Source organism: Penicillium longicatenatum, assembly GCF_028827895.1.
Source record: "Penicillium longicatenatum strain IBT 33135 chromosome Unknown contig_3_segment0_segment0, whole genome shotgun sequence".
NCBI classification, from domain to species: Eukaryota; Fungi; Ascomycota; class Eurotiomycetes; order Eurotiales; family Aspergillaceae; genus Penicillium; species Penicillium longicatenatum.
Genome location: NW_026643121.1, coordinates 66,481 through 79,328, shown reverse-complemented (window position 1 = coordinate 79,328; position 12,848 = coordinate 66,481). Strand labels below are relative to the sequence as shown.

At 47.3% G+C, this 12,848-nt stretch overlaps 6 protein-coding genes across 6 annotated transcripts; 3 read left to right on the top strand and 3 right to left on the bottom strand.

Moving 5' to 3' along the window:
* Window positions 1-19: 19 nt before the first annotated feature.
* N7484_005388 (putative exo-polygalacturonase) lies at window positions 20-1,458 on the bottom strand (the record flags this gene model as incomplete). Its single annotated transcript, XM_057115807.1, has 4 exons — window positions 20-375; window positions 428-819; window positions 873-1,126; window positions 1,192-1,458. 4 exons carry the CDS (start codon window positions 1,456-1,458, stop codon window positions 20-22), a joined length of 1,269 nt encoding a protein of 422 aa, XP_056971690.1.
* Window positions 1,459-2,219: 761 nt separating this feature from the next.
* N7484_005387 (histidinol dehydrogenase family protein) lies at window positions 2,220-3,566 on the top strand (the record flags this gene model as incomplete). Its single annotated transcript, XM_057115806.1, has 2 exons — window positions 2,220-2,578; window positions 2,627-3,566. 2 exons carry the CDS (start codon window positions 2,220-2,222, stop codon window positions 3,564-3,566), a joined length of 1,299 nt encoding a protein of 432 aa, XP_056971689.1.
* Window positions 3,567-3,913: 347 nt separating this feature from the next.
* N7484_005386 (uncharacterized protein) lies at window positions 3,914-5,714 on the top strand (the record flags this gene model as incomplete). The annotated part of the gene is made up of 2 exons (XM_057115805.1): window positions 3,914-4,521; window positions 4,574-5,714. 2 exons carry the CDS (start codon window positions 3,914-3,916, stop codon window positions 5,712-5,714), a joined length of 1,749 nt encoding a protein of 582 aa, XP_056971688.1.
* Window positions 5,715-6,055: 341 nt separating this feature from the next.
* N7484_005385 (DUF3425 domain-containing protein) lies at window positions 6,056-6,973 on the bottom strand (the record flags this gene model as incomplete). Its single annotated transcript, XM_057115804.1, has 2 exons — window positions 6,056-6,795; window positions 6,850-6,973. The coding sequence occupies 2 exons, from the start codon at window positions 6,971-6,973 to the stop codon at window positions 6,056-6,058; spliced, it is 864 nt and encodes a 287-aa protein (XP_056971687.1).
* Window positions 6,974-9,124: 2,151 nt separating this feature from the next.
* On the bottom strand, window positions 9,125-9,683 carry N7484_005384 (copper transporter family protein; the record flags this gene model as incomplete). The annotated part of the gene is made up of 2 exons (XM_057115803.1): window positions 9,125-9,589; window positions 9,642-9,683. 2 exons carry the CDS (start codon window positions 9,681-9,683, stop codon window positions 9,125-9,127), a joined length of 507 nt encoding a protein of 168 aa, XP_056971686.1.
* Window positions 9,684-10,127: 444 nt separating this feature from the next.
* N7484_005383 (ferric reductase family protein) lies at window positions 10,128-12,071 on the top strand (the record flags this gene model as incomplete). The annotated part of the gene is made up of 1 exon (XM_057115802.1): window positions 10,128-12,071. The coding sequence occupies one exon, from the start codon at window positions 10,128-10,130 to the stop codon at window positions 12,069-12,071; it is 1,944 nt and encodes a 647-aa protein (XP_056971685.1).
* Window positions 12,072-12,848: the final 777 nt, after the last annotated feature.

Genomic DNA, 12,848 nt, shown 5'->3' with positions numbered 1-12,848 from the left:
TCCTGGCATTCATCTGCCATTAACAACCACCTGTAGCACTACTGCCCACACATACTTCTCCGGTGCAATCAAACCCAAATGTTCCCTCAACATTTCCACATAGATACTCATCAACCTGAGTATTATTGTTGAATGTCAGATCAGCACCAGCAATTGTAATATTCTCACATGGCTCTACAGCAGAACATTGCAAAGTAGCCACCTCACCACTCGACGAAGTCCCCACAATGTCCTTCAAAACAATATCCAGCAATTGAAACTTTGATGACGTGCAATTCCCTGAAGCACCGGAAAAGGTCGTACACTGTGAGATTGCAAAAGCCGGACCCCGCAGCCCCGTAGCAGAGAGATCCTCAAATATCATATCGGAGGCATCTATAGACAATTAGCACTCGTCTTGTTCATCCTTTTTGATCAGTTCACTTACGACCCAGCCCCCCGCCACCCCCATTAGGCGGATACCCAACCTGCTCTCCAGTCCAAGTCTTCACATAAGCAGCATGCAGCGTATTATCATACGTGATGTTCCTGACCATAACCCGCTGGACAGTCTCATAGACGTCCTTATACTGTCCAATACTCCCAATGGCGACCCCGAGACCATTGTAAAAAGTACAATCCTCGATCAGGATATTAGTTGAATTAGCCTTGAGACTTATACTGTCGTCTCCGTTGATGACTTCCCAGTTTCGGAATGTGATATCTGAACTGTAGATTGTGTCTGCGCCATCAGTGTTGTGGGCTGTCCCGCTTTCTCCAGTATTATTGACGTAAATATTTGTAAAGGATGTTCGTTGGGAGTGGATTATGGAGAGTGTCCTAGTGAGGCTCTCAGTATCAGAATTGACTGGACTGCTCAGCGTGTATCTTACCACATCTGACTCCGAACAAACCGCAACCCGTCAAAGATCGAATCCATGGCCGATACAGTCATAGCATGCGGCCGACGTGGATAATTAGATACGGAGCCGACGAAATCATACCATGCTTGTCCGTTCCCGTCCAGAGTCCCATATCCATGTCCATAGAAACGAAGATTCTTGCCTCCGATTACCCACGCGGTACTTTGATTCTGGTATCCGACTGGCAAGGAGTTGTTAAGCCAGTATGAAATATTTGTGCTCCACTGCACACGATCAAAACATAAGATACTCAAGGTCTAGTTCGACTGTGATTCATGCCAAGACTTACCAGGAGCGTGCCCTGAAGATCGACTTCGCAGTCTTGTAGTCCAGTCGTATTCATCACACTCTGGATGTGGTAGGTTGTGTTTGTGAATATGATTTTTCCGCCACGTCCACATTTACTGAAGGCGTCTAGAATAGCGGGCGTGTCGTCTATACTCGTAGAGCCTGCTGCGGGTACAGTGCAGACCTTGGGAGATTCTCTTGGCAGTGCAGCAGCCAGGGAGATCCCCGTTGCTGCTAGAAATTGGAGTAGAACTCGTGGAAGATACATGATAGGATGCTCGTGGCCTCCAATGAGCCCAGACACGCCATTTGGTTTAAATAAGACTTGTTCTTCACAGTAGATTAATAGCTACTCTATTTGTGGAAATTTAATGTGCGTGATCGACATGAGACATAAGGAAAGAGAATGCGGGGAAGGGATTCGGTGTAATGAACAGCGAACAACTAAAAGAACAAATTTACGTTATGGCTGTTATATGCAAAAATTTGATTAGAATGATTTTCTTGCAATGCTCCTCATCGACGGAGTAGTGCGGCGTGGCTTTGGGCAACCAATTCGGAATCTTTCATTTCATGAACGAATGAGACAGGAAGCGGAATTGAACGATCGTATGTATCTGTAAGGATGTTACCTACAAAAGGGACTATTGCAATACAGATGGTGTGACAGGAGCTTGGGTCAATGGTGGGAATCATGCTGAAGATGGATGTGGCGGTGGCTAAATTTATAGGGCACTTACATCAGCCCGATATAAATCCACACGGCGAAAGGGTCGGACAGATGTCCGAATCACATCGGAGTTCTGCTTTTTTATGTTTGTGAAGCAATTCGGGTCGCAGAACAAACCAGGCCCCCCACATACCGAGGCGTGGTCTCCACGCTCATCCGAATATGCGGGGTTCGAATGGATCGGAATCGGTACCGAGGCCGATTGCGACAAGCTTCAGGCGCGTCACGAGTCGCGTTTGGGATTCATTATAAAAGTGGAAAGAGCAGAAGAAGACCAAAAGACATGAACTGTACTCACCATGGCCCTCAAGCTTAAGCAACGAAATGGGTCGGCATCTGCCTCCGCACCCAAGGTGGACACGACTGCAATCGTGCGGAGTGTCATTGATGACATCCGTGCAACCGGTGACCAAGGTGTGAGAAAGTATTCAGAGAAGTTTGACAAATGGAGTCCCGCTAGCTTCAAGCTTTCACAGAAAGACATCCAGTCGATCATCTCCACTGTGCCGCAACAGATCATCGATGATATCAAGAAGGTGCAGGAGAATGTTCGAACATTTGCACTGGCTCAACGGGCCTGCATTAAGGATTTGGAGATGGAGATCCGACCTGGCGTGTATCTGGGCCACAAGAATGTCCCAATAAACTCCGTTGGAGCGTGAGTACCACGGATCCCAGTGAGATTAGCCATGCTAATGATGGGCAGTTATATCCCCGGTGGTCGCTATCCCCTCCTCGCCTCAGCCCATATGACTATCCTCACTGCAAAATGCGCCGGAGTCCCCCATGTCACTGCGTGCACGCCTCCAATCGCTGGAAAGATACCTGCCAACACAATTGCTGCAATGTTCTTCGCAGGCGCGGATGATATTTATGTCTTGGGGGGCGTCCAGGCCGTCGCATCGATGGCCATCGGAACCGAGACAATGAAGAAGGTGGATTTCATCGCTGGACCCGGGAACGCTTTCGTCGCCGAAGCCAAGCGCCAGCTTTTCGGCGAGGAAATCGGCATCGACCTTCCAGCTGGGCCAACCGAGATCCTGATCGTCGGTGACGAGCACGCCGATCCATTCATTCTAGCCACCGATCTCCTCTCTCAAGCCGAGCACGGCCCTGATTCCCCGGCCGTCCTGATAACCAACTCCAAGGCAGTCGGCGAGAAGACCATCGCAGAAGTCGATCGTCTGCTAAAGATTCTCCCCACAGCCGACATCGCAGCTGTGTCCTGGGATCGTCTCGGCGAGGTCCTTGTTGTAGACAACCTAGATGAGGCATACAAGCTCGCAGATGAGTACGCATACGAGCACGTCCAAATCCTCACCCAGACCCCGCGCGAGGCTCTGGGAAAGATGTCGAACTATGGAGCATTGTTCCTGGGTGAGAAGACCTGCGTATCATACGGTGATAAGTGCATCGGAACCAACCACGTCCTCCCCACTCGAGGTGCCGCCAGGTACACGGGCGGTCTGTGGGTTGGCAAGTACCTGAAAACCGTTACGTACCAAGAAGTCACCTCCGAGCAGGAAAGTGGCGAGCTTGGTCGTCTGTGTGGTCGCTCTGCACGTGCGGAGAACTTCGAAGGTCATGCTCGCTCTGGTGATGCCCGTGCTCATCAGTATTTGGGGGATCAATTTGATTGGATCTAGTATAGCTTATCACTTACGCGTAGCTTCATGCATGCATGAGTCAAGCGAGAAAAATTATGCTTCTATTTTGCCTAAATATCTCTTTTACGCGATCTAGTAATGATAAGAGCTGAACGGAGACTGTTTTCCGAATTAAAAATCTGTCGTGGCGGTTTGGCTCCACTTGCACCCAATGAACACCCAGCCTGACAGTTTTCTTTACCGTTTTAGCTTTCATTTCTTTCTATCATTTACTTGTCTTTTTAGAATGAAAGCGGGTTCCCGATTCCTTATTCCTGAAACACGATCAATGAACTTGCCATAAATACGCAGAACCCCCGGATTCGCCTGAGTTCCTCATCGCAACTATGGCACCAACCGTGGATGCAGGTGGAGACTCCAAAACGGGTGTCTACACTCAATATGATGACCTGGGATCTACTGCTGCGAACACAAGAGCCAATTCCATGCTCTCACTCTCCACCATGGATTCTACCAGAAGGAATTCTGAGCATACTCAAAATGTCGAGTTGCACACGGTCCCCACTAGACCCCGCGGGAACTCTCATATGGGTGAAGCACTGGAGAATTTGTCTCGGACAATGTCGAGCATGCCAGAGCAAGAAGGGCATCTCGACCTCGGCGTCGTGCAGTCCCGCCGCTCAATTAAGCACATGCCCGGTCTGGCAGAAGAAGCCGGATCACCGGCTCTTCAGAAACATCAGGGCGTCCCACCTGAACTAGGCAATCTAACCTCCGAGCTGATATTTGTGTTCGTCTGCTCAGCTGGATTGATGTTTTTCGCTTTCTTGCTTGGTGATATCACGGTGAACCAGATCGCCCTTAGGCGCGCATTGGGAATCACCAATAGTGAGCTTCCATGGCTGCTGGGTGCCTATACGCTTCCATTGAGTCTTTCAGTGATTATCTCTGGTTCGTTAACTGACCTGACCCCCCCCGAGGATGATCATGGTCGGTGCGTTCGCCTGGTTGACCATTTGGAATATCGTTGGCGTTTGGTCGATCAGTCCGGAGAAGGTGATTCTCTTCTACATTGTCCGCGCAATGCAGGGTCTTGCGATCGGAGTGCTGGTCTCCGGATCAATGAGCATTCTTGGTCGAATTTATAAGCCCGGTCTGCGGAAGAACAAAGTTTTCTCCGCAATGTCCGCCACCTCACCATTTGGTTTCTGGCTAGGTGGAATCCAGGGTGGAGCGTTCAAATCCTGCCTATATTGGATTTTCGGATCCAATGCGATCATATCGGGAATGTGTTTGGTAGCCGCCTACATGGTCATTCCACCTCTTCGTCCGATGGCCGATATTGCAGGCACAGAGGCTCCTTCAATTCGGCACTTCGACTTCCTTGGAGCAGGAGTTGCTGTCACGGGCTGCGTTTGCCTGCTTTTCGGCCTTACACAAGGAGCCGTCGTCGAGTGGTCCCCATACACATACGCACTGGTGATAATAGGGATCCTCCTATTAATTGGCTTTTTCTTCGTCGAATGCTGGGTCGAACGCCCCTTAGTCCCCAATCGACTATGGAAGACGAAGGGATTTACACCACTCATGATCGCCTATTTCCTAGGATACGGTGCTTTCTCTGGCTGCTGGCAATTCTACGCTATTCAGTTTTTGCTTCGAATCCAGGGACACAGTCCACTTACCTGCGCCCTCTATCTCCTCCCGAATGCTATCGTTGGGGTACTTGCAACGTGGGTGGTGAGCAAGACTCTTCACATCGTCCCGGGCCATTATATCTATTTCACCGCCATGATCGCCTTTGCACTGGGTCCAGCCTTCTTCCTCCCACAAAACGCTGGTACAAGTTATTGGCCGCTTTCCTTTCCGGGCATTGCGCTCGTCACTTTTGGACCTGATCTATCATTTGCGGCCGCATCTATCTACATAACGAGTAATGTGCGTCGTTCCTACCAAGGAAGTGCTGGTAGTCTGCTTGTCACGATGCAGAACTTGAGTAATGCTGTTATGACGGCTGTTGGAGATGCTATTGGGAATAAAGTTGCCAGGGATGCATCTGGTAGCATTGATTTGGAGGGGCTTCGAGCTGTCTGGTGGTTTGCATTGGCGGCCGAGGTTGTTGCTGCTCTTATCACTTTGATTTGGGTGCGGATTCCAAAGGAAGAGGAGAAGGAGCATGTTACTTAAGACTTCGGGTATAAATTGTAGACGAGATAGATGGATTTCGGGGCTTCGATAATTTTTACCACGAATAAGGCCATTACGAAATTGCAAAAATTGCACCTATGATCCGGAAAGGACATTCAGTATCATCAGGGCCCATACGAGTGAAAACTTTGAATTATTACCAAATACAGTCTCAGTAAGCACGGTACAGTCTGCAAATAACATTTCAGACTCAAAAAGTGGATCTCCGCTGATATCATTGGTTCATATCTCGATGATATCTCCTGTGAAGCCTTTCTTAGTGCTATCGCCAGTACACATTCCAAGGATATACATTTCTTCGTTATTGTCATGAACCTAATCTAAACATATCGAAAAATTAATTTTTCTCCCCGTTTCGCCCGCCAAGCATTCGTGGAATTCATCAACTCCGGACACCCCCTTACGACCCACTGCCACTTCTTCAAAAACGCCTCCGTGAGTTCCCAATTCCTGACGTCCCAGGGATCACCCCATACTAGAAGTCCCACATCTTCTGACGAAGCATTAGTCCAGAATCCCATAATTTCCAAGCACAATTCCTCGTCGTTCCACTCATCTCCCGCTTGAATCAGGTTATCCCGCATCTTGGGTATAGGGAAGAAATCCAGCCAAGGGTGATGAGGAATCGTTCGTTGGACTTTAGTCGGTTGGAGACTAACAGGCAAATCGTTCACCATAGATTGGTCTGGCGACGATCCCCCTATTTCGGGAGGTGGAGAAGGTAGGATTGTATTGAAGACTGAGATTGCGTCATCGTTCATCTCATCCAAGTCCGTCCCGATTAATCGCATATTGTGTCCGAATGCACGGAACACGTTGAGTTTCGAGAGCGTCAACAGGTGATCCGGAGCAGGAGAACCGAGTATATAGCTTTGGTAGGCCGCTTTTGCGAATTGGTCAAGGAGTAGGTCTCGTGTGTGAGGCGATATGCATCTCCGCGCCTTGATTTCCTGACCGAATGGGATGTCTGAGTGGATTGATGATGGGGGTGTTGGGTAAGAAGCCACCAGACTTTTAGGATGGATGTCTTTATCTTTAGCTTGGATGCGCTGGCGCCTTCCTGTGTTGGGTTAACTTTGGGTTGTGTTGTGCAGTGCAGTGTTGGTGAACGTACGGTGGGCCCGCTGATTAATTCGATTTTGGCGTCTTCGGCGTTCTATCGGGTCAATAGTGTCTGACCAATCATCTGTTCTCTCTTCGCCTGCAGGAACGATCGTGGATTGTGGGGATTCATCCATTGTATCTGGTTGTGAGGTTGTTGTGTCGGCAGTTTGAGGAAGGATGAGGAAGGCAAGTCTGGCTTGACGAGAACAATCGAATTATTTGCCAATCAAATCCTCGGCCGACGACCCATGCGGATCCGGAGGATTCGGAGTTACGGAGATCACGGGTACAGGTATTGTCACAAAATGTATGATACCATTGTTTCTATTATCCATTCGCTTTCAATCATACATTCTTCAATGCGCTTGGTGAGCATGATATCAACATAACTTTCCAAATTGATCTATACAATGCTATCGACAGAGAGAAAGCTTTAAGTTTACTCCCCAGTAAGCTGTGCAACCATCTTTTCATATCTCTCTTTACAAGCGATTCGCCACTGCTTCCCTAACCAGATCACCGGAATGAATAGAAGATGAATCAGGAATGCAAGGTATCTAGTCAAGATGAAAGTGCTCTCTAGCCACAGTTCTAAATCAGCGAGCCCAATTCATAAATAATAATGATGACGAACATGTACTGGGCAAATTCACACTTACCAACGCATTTCCGATGATCTCATGATTGTCAGCACAAAACTTGATTTCGACATGTAGTCATATAGGAAACTGACCTTCGAGTAGGACTATATCAGAAAAATAACGAATTCAGGAGAAGCAATGCCGTGCTGAAGCCATAAACGCCGGATCCAATACACGGCAAAATCCACGGCACACCCTCCACGGTATTGTTAGTGATAATTTATTCCCGAAGTCTCGTAAAACAGCCTGCCAGACTGTGGTAATAAAGACACAAAGCGCCGTCAAAGATCTAAACAGATTCGCGGCTCAATTCCAGCCCCAATGGAATCAGTATAATTGTATCTATGTCAATTGAGGCACAGAGCACGGCGTATTGATCAATAAGCTCGGGGTAAGTGATGCCTAGGAGGCCCTCGAAGGTTTCCATACTACTGGGCCAATGCAAATTCTGATTTACGATCAGTAATGTAGTCATGAAACGCCAAACAGAATGTTCGTATCATTTTAACGGGCAAGCTCAAAATCAGAGGAGTGTAGAAGGCGGTGATTACCAAATTCACAAAATCTCTTGCTCGAGCCCAGTTCTCATAAATTATCAGCATTATTAAAAAACAGCAGTATAACCAGAAGTCTCACCAAGAGGTTACTATGATCTACATTTGGTCTAGAATGTAGAATAACAGAGTTAGCACCTAGTAGATGAGATTTATAAAATAATTGCTATTTGTACCCCGACTTTGCTAATTTCGATTCTGCTATTTGAAACAGTGCATCAATTGATAAAGTACCTTAATAAATACTGCATCTTAGCTAATAAAAGCAAAATATATGTGGTGTCAGGCTCTCTCGCTGAACTAAACTATGTCAAGACAATGGTCAGTGCCATTTATTTTACTGACAGCCACTGGGACATCTACAGCAAATACGAGAAGAGAAATCTTTGGCATCTCGGAAAGCCTTACATGAAACCGTTCAAGAATGAAACTCGGCATACTGCACTTATCACCTTCGGGTAAAGTCAGGATTGTCGTTTGCTAGGATCTCGCTTTCCCGCAGGCCTTCCGGGGGTTTATCACCGACGGCGCCAGGATTACAATTGTGCGTCTACATTGAGAATATACCGATTATTCGGAAATAGGTATGAAGAGAAGCCCCAATCCTGAAGGGTGATTTCTAGATGCTGTGGTGTTAGCCGAGCTTTTGAGAACACTTATACGGTGGTGTTTTGCAACATTGCTGAGTTTTCACAGGTAGACTGGCCATTTTGGTATTGCTTGAGAGATCTACTAATAGTCAAGCGGGCATGAAGATCCTCAATGTAGATATGGAAACTGTAGATGAAGCCGAGGGAGTCCAGAAGATTCGAGAAGATATTGCAACGCCAGATTGACATTAGGGGTATCGTCATTGACATCGAGATGATTAGAAGGTGCAACCATACTGTATCACTCAAGCATCATCGCTTGCTTGATACGAGACAATATTTGGCACGAACTGAATAGCGAGAACCGGGGAACGAAAGAGAGAACGCGACACTGATTAGCCGGCCGAGGATCGAAGAGCGAATTGCTATCCAAAAAATGTAGGAAGTGTTTAAAATTTCACCAAAAGCGAGAATCATGCCCTTTATTGCCATTATACCCGTCAATCGCAGCAGATGGTTGTTTCTTGCATCTGCGGCGCTGCATGCACATCATCAACGCCAACCGTAACCACCATCCAATCACAGAAGAACTTGCCGAGTCCTGCTCCGATAAATATGCATATGATCACGTAAACATTAAAGTACATGGCCAGGAGCATAGTAATATAGGCACCGCCAAATGTCACCGCGTGGATGATAGCACGAGTCAATTGTTGTACCGGTGTCGCCCGGAATGAAATGGTGAACGTGGTGGATTCGGGAGTCTTGGCAATGGCGTGTGCGGCTTGGCGCTGGAACTGGCGGGTTAAGAAGTTGTCATACTCGCGGCTCATGCGACGACAAAATTCGACCAAAATGACGAGCAGAATCACCCCAATACAGGTTGCAGCGAACATTCCATTATTCTGGATCTGCCACCCAGCCGACAGGAAACAGGCGTCTATTGTGTGAAAGTTGAACAACATCTGGGATTGATAAGCGAATCACTCGGGCCAAGAAATTCGCCTTGGCACTTACCGAGATCTTGCACTCGGTGCTGTCACTTGAACTCATGTCCATGATGTGTATTCGACAAAGCGATGCGAAGGGAAGGAAGGATAGAGTACTTTGTAAATGTGAATGGCGCGACGTGGAAGATATGCTTGTGACCTTATAGCAATTCTGGTAATTTGCCAATGTTTGAAGCGTAGACTAAGTGGAGCACTTTGCCTCAGGAAACCGCCAGGGCGTTTTGCAAATTTGCTCAAATGGCCTCATTGACTTGATGGCCATGTTTGTGTGCCAAATTTCACCAAAAGTGATTCCCTACAAGAACTCTCCGTCTCCCGGGGCAAAAGATCGCATAAACAACCGCCATGTCCAATACAACTGCAGAGTTCGCATTTTCGAATAAGTGAATGGTCCATACTCTTTTGGTTGGTCCTGGTACACTCAGAAGTGAGGTTCAACTTTCGCCAATTGCAGGCGTGTATTTCGCACGAAACGGTACTTCTCCGCGACACCATGTCTTTCGCGAAGCTTAATGCTCGTCACATTCAAAACTATAGCGCTGCCACCACATTAGAGCCACATTGGGGTTATGCGGATCGAGCCCTGCCATGCACCAACGATGCTGGCTCTTGTGCTTATCTGGACGTCGTTTATGCATCCCATGACCGGGGGATGCTATACACAGGCATTCTGTGGTGCGCAATTGGTGGTGTCCTCCTGATCTGGGCGCTGATTCACCAAATCGCTAAGCCGGCTACCTATTCAAACACGGGTACTGATGATTTACGTGGACTTCGCCGAGTCCAACATACCCTTGCATCATTCTCCCGCAAATATCTCCTGCCTGATGCAGCCCATGTGATCTTTGGACGAACAACAAGGCTTCAGGTCCTCATTGTCACTCTTTTGGCAGGCTACCTTTTGATTTTCAGCTTCGTTGGTATTTCCTACAACACGTGGATCACTCCCGTCTCGCCTGTACCTGGCCTTTATCAGACCCGCAGCAGCATTGGCCCATGGGCGGATCGCGTTGGCGTTTTTGCATTTGCTCTAACCCCACTATCCGTGATGTTGAGTAGTCGAGAGTCCTTTCTGTCACTCATCACGGGCCTGCCATATCAGAGTTTTAATTTCATGCACCGTTGGCTTGGTTATATCATTTTTGTGCAGAGCTCCCTTCACACTATTGGCTGGTGTATCGTTGAGCTGAGATTATACCAGCCACAACCATCTACAGGTATTGAGTGGATTACACAGACATACATGGTCTGGGGCATTGTGGCCATGTTTTTGCTTCTTCTCCTCTTCGTGCTGAGCACACCATGGGGTATCAGATTCACCGGATACGAGACCTTTCGCAAGCTTCACTATGTCCTCGCAATGGTCTATATTGGTGCATGCTGGGGCCACTGGAAGCAATTGAAGTGCTTTCTCCTACCGTCTTTGATCTTCTGGTTCTTAGATCGAGGTGCTCGTCTCGTTCGCACCGCAATCTTGCACCATCGCCCAGATCACCCGGGGATATTCGCTTTACAGGCTGCGGAAGCAGCTATGACCCGGTTTCCAGATCAGGAGCACGGTGATGTGATTCGGTTGGATTTAGAAAACGAACAAGATCCATGGGCCATTGGTCAGCATTATTACTTGTGTTTTACGCAATGCAGTATCTGGCAATCCCATCCCTTTACCCCCCTCAACGCGCCAATCGTGGAAAAGGGGAAAGTAAGACACTCATACCTTCTTCGGGCAAAAAGTGGAGAAACGAAAAAAGTCGCATTGCTTGCTGCAAAGGGCAACTCTGCTACCCCCATCATTTTCACAGGCGCATATGGCGATGATATCACTAAAGGACTTTCGCTAAAGACCAACATCATATGCATAGCTGGCGGCACTGGCATTACATACGTCCTCCCTGTGCTGCTTGAGCTTGCACGACAGCCATTATCACCAGGCCGGAAGATTGAATTGATCTGGGCTATTCGCCATACTTCAGATACTGCCTGGATTAGTTCAGAACTGGATGTTTTGCGAAAAGTCCGAAAACGTTTGAATCTCCAAATCAAAATTTTCGCAACCAGGGATGCTAGCAGCGTGTCCTCTTCAGTCGTTGACCATACAACCTGCAATTTATCCTGTTCGGACATGGACGAAAAGGTCAATAGCGCTTCAAAATCCTCTTTTCCCCCAACATGCTGTGACTGCGAAGAACCTACACCAGTGGAGAAACTAGGTGGAGGACCACAGACAGGTGGCAAACATCCGGATCTATTGAACTTGATCAACAATTTCCTAGAGAATACGGTGGAGGGTCCAACCAAAGTCTTTGCTAGCGGACCTGGTGGCATGATCAGTGACTTACGGAATATCATTGCCACTTGCAACTCGGGCCTCAAAGTTTGGGAAGGAAAACAGAGTTTTGATGTCGATCTTGTGTGCGATGATCGTCTTGAATGGTAATAATGTTTCTGAATCAAATATTCAAAATTTTCGAGTAATATTAAATGAAGTACATATAGACACAACTCATGTCAGCATTTACCTAGTAAAAGACCCCTTATCCATAATGAGGGCTCACACAACTTAAGCCTCAGCTAATGGAGAATATCTCACAGTTGTAACAAGAATAGCATGTTTTAAAATATCAAGTGTCGCCTGACAGGAATATAAATGCCCTTCATTTGCATATAGATACCACATGGCCGTGCTAACGGGGCTTTACCTTCCACGGATTGAATCTGATAAGGTCAAAAGAACACTATTTGTACTGATAAGAGGAGGGAAGTCAACAATCAGTGAGAATTTGTATATCTTCAAACATGACTCATATCATAATCAGTCCCCATAACAACCAATTCAGCTTTAGCACCAGGTCTTTTATGCACACACGTGACTTAGGTGCCATGATATAGTAGATTCAGTCTCCGTATTCCATAATCCAGAGAATTTACCACCCGTTGACGTAAGCTGCACGCATCCTTCGTAAGAAGTTCCCCAAGGTAAACTTTCCGACAGTAGCGACGCGGGACCCAGAGTCCGTCCTTGATTGTTTGCAGATGGCCTCAGCTACTAACGTATCTGGAATCGATTACCTGCCCTGCTTTTGAATGTTCCCCTTGGTTCCTAGAATCCATGGTAAATGAGGGTTGAAAACAAAGAGACTGGTCTCACCACAGTAGGATTATCAAAAGTTCCAGTAGTGATTGATGTATTCAAAGCAATATTCAAGTTCAACCG